Source organism: Artibeus jamaicensis, unplaced genomic scaffold (assembly GCF_021234435.1).
Source record: "Artibeus jamaicensis isolate MK-2021 breed Jamaican fruit bat unplaced genomic scaffold, CSHL_Jam_final scaffold_369, whole genome shotgun sequence".
Classification (NCBI taxonomy): Eukaryota; Metazoa; Chordata; class Mammalia; order Chiroptera; family Phyllostomidae; genus Artibeus; species Artibeus jamaicensis.
In genome coordinates this window covers 1,607,209-1,613,526 of record NW_026522042.1, presented here as the reverse complement: position 1 = coordinate 1,613,526, position 6,318 = coordinate 1,607,209, and the positions used below count along the sequence as shown (strand labels likewise).

At 64.9% G+C, this 6,318-nt stretch overlaps 1 protein-coding gene across 1 annotated transcript; it reads right to left on the bottom strand.

Annotated features, from left to right (window-relative positions):
• Positions 1-524: 524 nt before the first annotated feature.
• MCIDAS (multiciliate differentiation and DNA synthesis associated cell cycle protein) lies at positions 525-6,096 on the bottom strand. The gene is made up of 7 exons (XM_037145147.2): positions 5,980-6,096; positions 5,800-5,896; positions 5,592-5,680; positions 2,563-2,638; positions 1,872-2,092; positions 1,192-1,302; positions 525-965 (listed from the first exon to the last, which is right to left on the bottom strand). The coding sequence occupies exons 1-7, from the start codon at positions 6,094-6,096 to the stop codon at positions 525-527; spliced, it is 1,152 nt and encodes a 383-aa protein (XP_037001042.2).
• Positions 6,097-6,318: the final 222 nt, after the last annotated feature.

The window sequence follows — 6,318 nt, the reverse complement described above, 5'->3', positions numbered from 1 at the left end:
TCCCCTCTCTCTAAAAATAAATAAAATATTTAAAAAAATAAAAATGTTATCTAAAAATGTGCATCCCGACGTGAGTGTAAGAGACCGGAAGTCCCCAAGAATGCCTCTCCTTGTAGAAATGAGTCAATTTCTTAAACCCCCCTTTTCCCTCTTATAAACCCAAGGCATTTTATACGATAAAATAGCCACGCGGGTCCTAAGCCCCTTCCCGCTCTGACAGTACAGAATGTAAGGCGGATGGACTGCGGCGGGTGGACTGCGGCGCACGCGCACACGTGTGCGTGCCTAAGCGCGCACTCACGCGGTTCCGCTGTGAAAGGGGAGGGCTGGACAGTCTTTGTACCAGAACTTGCAGCGTGTGGGTGTTGAGATTTGTTCCAGGAAAAAATCGGTGTTGGGTGGCACCGGTCCTGCTGGGGGAGTCTGAGCAGCCGGGTGCAAGAAACAGTTCCGGCTACGCCCGCTGAGCCTCCGGGCGCTGCGCTCAGGATGCGGGCAACATTCTGGAGGGACCACATGCCCGCTCAGCTGGGCACCCAGCGGAACTTGTAACCCCCGTTGGCCGTCCGAATGGTGAAGGCGTTGCCCTGGGGGAAGGCGAGGGTGCGGATGGTGCTGTGGCTGCGGATGGGGGTGCAGAAGGAGCCCCCCTCCTCCAGCTCCCCGTGGCTCAGGTCCAGTGCGCGCACGCTGCAGTCCGTGCGCAGCCCCCGGAAGGCGCCGTGCAGTTGCCCGGGTGGGCGGAGCAGGCTCGCCGACTCCGGCTGCAGGCGGAGCCGCTTGGGGTCGTGGCTCTGCAGCCCTTCGTCGCAGTGCTCGGAAATATCCCTCAGGATGGCGTCTGCTTGCGCGCAGTCCTGCCCCGCGGCTACAAGCAACTCCTCCAGGCTCCTCTTGGCAGTGGCCTTGAGCAGGCAGGGCTCCGCGGCCGCCCGGCAATCCTGGGCCTGCGTGATCATCAGCTTCTACGAGAGAGGAGGAGGGGCGCCGCCTGGGGCCAGCGTCCGGCGCGCAGAAGACACCTGGGAGCGCTTCAGCTGCGCCCCAGCAAGCGACTCCGAGGGCTCCCAGCTGGTCTCTGAGTTCCCCACCGCGCCCCAGCACTACACTGGGAGCAGATGGGGGGCGGGGGGCCGGGTGTTCAGGACATTTCCGACCGCCCGCAGCATCCCACGTGCGCGCCCCTCTTACGTCCAGCACGGAGGCCAGGTGCCGGGTCCGACTGGCGAGTTCCTTCAGCCGCACGTTGCGCTCCTTGAGCGACGCGATCTCCTCTTGTTTCTGGGTCAGTGTCGCGTGCAGCTGCAGGAGACCGGGACACTGAGCGGCAGGCACCACGCTGGGCCTCGTCAGGGGCTCTGAACGAGTGGAACCCGGACCTAACTAACGTCCAATCGAGAACGGGACCGAGAGTAGCTACACTGGCGAGAATTAGAACCTTCTTTTTAAACAGAGCAGTTGGACGAAATGCACCGCACCTAACCCTTGGCGTGGCTGGTGGTGAAGAGTAAATGACCTGAGCAACAGGCAGATGGGTCCCACCTCTTAAGCTCAACCTTCCTATAGCTCAGTTTCCTCACCTGCAAAACGGGGCTAGTGAGAGTGTCTAGCTTGAAGGGGACGGTGTGGAAGGCAAGGAGAACGTGAACTGGGGAGCACAGTACCCAGGCACACAGAGCCAGGCCCTCAGTGAGCACACGCGGCCCTGTTAGAACCTGGCGGGGTAGGAACATCCCCACCCTAGGGAAGCTGGGAACTGAGGTACGGCCCTGGAGCCAGGCGGCTCCGTGAGCCAGCCTGGGGCCCACTGCTTCCCACCCCCGGGGCCCACACCCTGTCCCGCCCCAGGGTTGCCAGCCCAGAGTCCCTACTTGGTTGTTCTCAACCAGGGCGTCCCCCAGCGCCCTCTGGTTCTGGTCGGCCACCTCCTTCCAGTACTGCTCCGATTGGAGCGCGTCCGCAGGGCGAGGTGGCGGCTGCAGGGCGAGCGGGTCCAGTGGCTGGGACAGGCAGGGCCCGAAGGGCAGTGTGTCGCACGGAGAAAAAGGGAAGTCTCTGCTGGCCAGGGGAGGTGACATCAAGGAGGACGAGTCTGCGGGAGAGCGGGAGCTGGGTTTGCAGCCTCAGAGTGCGCCCGCGGGGATTGGGAAAAGAGGGCACGCAGAAGCAGGGGTTCATGGAGACTTCTCCTCGGTGAGTACAGCGGCCCTCTCTCCGAGTCCCCGCCGTTCCCAGGCCCTTCCTGATACTGCACACACGCAGCAGGCGCTCGACCTGCCTGCAGTCCTCGGAACACTCCTGCCACTCTTCTCTCCCGACCGCAGGGCCCAGCTGGGCCCCTGCCCCAGATCTCAGACTCCCAGACTGAGAAAGCGCTAGAGACCCTGCGATTCATCTTCTCCACCGGGGAGCCCCACGTCCTCCAAGTACCGGAGAGCCTGGCCCTCCGACGGGTCGCTGGCAGGTGCTGGCTTTCCCGCCTTCCCGACCAGGAAACCTGACCCGGCCACAGCGCGGCGGGGACACCCCGCCGGCACACAGCGGCAGAGAGACTTCACTTGCCTGCAATGAGATCCTCCACCGTGTCCCCGAAATCCTGCAGATCGAAGTCCACCGCCGTTGGCGGGGCGGCCTGGCTCTGAAATAAACCAGAGGGGTGAACTGATTGGCGTCCAGTCCGGCAGGCCCGGGACACGCCCCACTCCCACGGCTGTGCTCCGTGCGGCTCCGATCCACGCTGCGGCGGTGGGTCTGCACGCACTCGCACTCGCAGCTGGGCCTCTTACCTAACAACCGAAGCCCCGTCGTCGTCGAGACGCGGGACCCAGCAGTCCGGCACCGCCATGGCGCGGGGAGGGTGCACGATGTGGGGACCGGGTCCACGAAGGTCAGGCAGGGCGCCTCCCCTCCCCCGGCACTGGACCCTTCCGGTCCCTTTGTCGCCCCATTGGCCGGCCACCAGCCAATCCGCTGTCTGCAGCGCGCCCCTCCTGCGCCTAGGAACCAGGGCACCGACTCACCTGCGACAGGCCCGGGAGCCACCGCTCCAGGTCCAGGAGCGCGCTGTGTGGACACCCAACCCCCGGTCCTTCCTCCCAGGACCCGACACGGTGCAGGGCCTCACAGGGCAGTGGCTTAAGGCCGAATTTGTGCCCAGGCTCGGTCACCAATAGACCACTCCTTCCCCATATGGAAAGGAAAAGGTCGTCTAAGAAGCCAGGGCGGAGGTGCTGTGGAAAGTGTGCCCATTCTGCACACCCAGGGGTCGCCCTGTGGCTCTCCTTTCTTAAAAATCCTGAGCTGATTCCCCCCCCCCCGCACAGAGTGACGCACCTGCAGCGTCTTGAACTGTGCACTCTCCCGGTTCCCGCAATGTGCCTGGGGTCCAGGAACCCTCCTATCCCCTTAATTCCTGAACATTTAGAGTTGACAGACTCTTTACACAGAGTCTTACTTCTCACACTGACGTGGGAAGCACGCAGGGCCCAGGACCCCACGACTCCTCCTCTGAATCAGGCTCAGAGAAACTGAATTGCCCACTCTTGCCCAGCTCTGAAATTGTGGCATCGGGGCTCCTGCCCAGGATGCGGGCGTCCCTTTCGATCCCCCTGCCTCTGGACCTCCGTGCCTCCGGCTCCGCCTGCCTTCCAGCGCAGCCAGGCTGGGAAGTGGTCTTTTGGGCACATGGGGTGGGCGGCGCCTCCAGCGTGCCCACCAAGAATCTCTATTCTGCTCATTGCACTACTGTTGATCAGTAGATTTCTTTGCCTCCATTATACTCTCCTTGCTGAAGCCCGTCTTTATACTATTCAGATATTTGTGAGAAAAGCTTATTCTGACCCTAGCTTCAAACAGTGTCTGAGTCGGTTTTCCTCAGGGAGGAGGGCTTCATTGGGGGGGACGCCCTGGCATCAGCTGGGGACTGAGGCTGCAGGGGAAAGGAACTGAGGAAGGAGAGGCCGAGGGCCCCAGAAATGCCAAGCTCGAGTCCTGCCCTGGTGGAGGGCACCGGAGAGCAGAGGAGGCTCCTTGGACAAGGGCAGGAACGTTGCACTCTCCGCAGAGACTGTAGACAAGTCCTGGCCACGCGGAGCCTGGAGGCCAATGGTGACAGGGGCCCAGGGAACGCCCCCCTGTGCTGGCATGACACATGCTGGACCTCAGACCCCTCCAGGGCACCCCTCTCTGCCCGCCTTCCCCAACAGGAGGGGCTGGGGAATGTGGCCAGGACGGGCCAGGGGCCCCCCTCCCTCTTGCACCAGCTGTCTTCCGCAGGAGAAGCCTTGGACCTCTCGGGCCATCCTGTGTGGCCGCTGTCCTTGGAACTTGACCCGACCTTCCCGGTCACACAGGAATCTGGCATTCCTCCAACAACAGCAGACCGAAACAAAGACCAACACGGGCGTGATGTCACGCCTCAGTTCTGTGTACCAGGGTGAAAACTCAGCCAGAGCCTCCCGGCCTCGGACAGGGCGGCTGGGAGAGCCGCGTGGGCTCTGGGCGCCGGGAGGGGCCTGCAGACTCTGTCTCTCCTTCTCTGAGCTTCCAGAACTTAAAAGAACAGCAGAACGGCCTCCGCAGGGCCACGCCCACTCTTACCTTTCCCTGGACAGCCTCTGCTCTGGCAGGCCACCTCCCCCAAGACCCCCCCACCCTGTCCAGGTTCTCAGGGGCAGGCGTTGGGGGGCCCCCTGGGAAGCTCTGCTGCATCGCTGCCTGCAGCTGTAGGAGGTGGTCATGTCTGAGAGGGCTCCGTGCCGGGTCTGCCCCCACCAGCCTCCTGTGCCCAGCACACGCTGCCAGGAGGCTGGACTGGCACTCTTCCGGGTTGCATTTCGCTGGGACCACCTGTCCTCCGGGGCACTTCACGTCCCGGGGTGAGCAGGCCTTGGGCCTGCGGGCACCAGCGCTGGGAGGTTCCACCATCCGCCCTGGGAGGATCGGCCCTGGCCAGCACTAGCGTGGCAGGGAAGGAAGAAGTTGGGTTTGGGAAAAAAGTCCAATGCCTCTCTGTCTCATGAGGAGGGTAGGTAACCTGAGCCTTCGGAAGGGAAGAGAAAAGAAACTTCAGAACCACTGCAGGGCCCCTCTGCAGAGACGAGTGTCTTCTGCGGCTTTCTCCCCGTTCCTCTTCCCGCTTCCTGCACGTGTAAACTCTCTTCGACCTTCCCAGTCTTGATCCACAAGTTACCCTCCGATCTCCACACTCGGTAGACACCCAGGCGATGGGAAAGGTGCAGGCCAGGCCGGGGTTGGGGAACGGACAAGACCGTCCCTGCTGCCTGGGCTGAGCGATGGAAGCCCCAGGGAATGGGGATGAAGGAGACCGGGAGACGGGCCTGGCAGGGGCGCCCGCCCTCCAGGTGAGCCCCCTGCCCGGATCGGTCAGAACAGCTGTGAGAAGGCGGCCGTGAGTCCTGAGTTATTGGGAGGAAGGAGGAAATCTGATCTTCCGGGCCCGGATTCCGGCCCCATGTTCCCTCACTAGCCAGACGTGTCCGCACTCCCCACGGGCGACAAGTCTTTGCGGAACACACCCGTGACCCCGAAGCCAGAGTGCGGGCACCGGAGCCAGGAGGAAAGGGAGGTACCTGCCAGGCGGCCGAGTCACCGGCAGGCGGCGCGTCCGGCCCGAGCAGCGAGCAGTCGGCCAGGTCCTGCAGGTCTATGGTGGTGAGGGCTGCGCGGGGAGAGCCGGGGACGCGCCCGGCGGACCGTGAGCCTCCGGCCGGGCCGCGCGCGCCCCACCTGCCCGGCACTGGGAACCCGAGGGGCCGCGCGCCGGGCCACCCCGCTCACCCGGCAGCGTAGCGGGCTCGGCGCCCGGGGGGTCCTCGTACACCGACACCGGGCTGCCGCCGCCGCAACCGGAGAAGAACGTCCGCGGAGGGGCGAACTAGGCGGGCACAGAAACGGAGTGCAGGTCAGTCCTGGGGGCCTGGGGTGTGCGGCCCCGCCGGGCCCCGCGCCCCGCCCCACCTTCCTCTCCGGCTTCCCGGGCTTCCCGGGGGCCCGGCCGCGCAGCTCCAGTATCCGGTTGGGGCAGATGCTGTCGAAGGCCCGGCGTCCCGCCGCGGCGCCCTCGCACGCCTGCATCCCGCCTGCCCGCCGGCCTCGGCCCGGGAACCCCGCGGACGGCCGGGAGGCGGAGACCCAGGGAGCCCTCGGGAGCTCGGGGCAGGCGCGTGGCCGGGGGGGCGCGGGGGGCGGGGGCGGCCGCGCGCGGGAGGGGCTGCTGGCGCCGGAGGTGGCGCCTGGGGCGCGGACAATCTGCGCCGGGCGGAGGCGCTCAGCCCAGCCCGGCAACCGCTTCCCCCG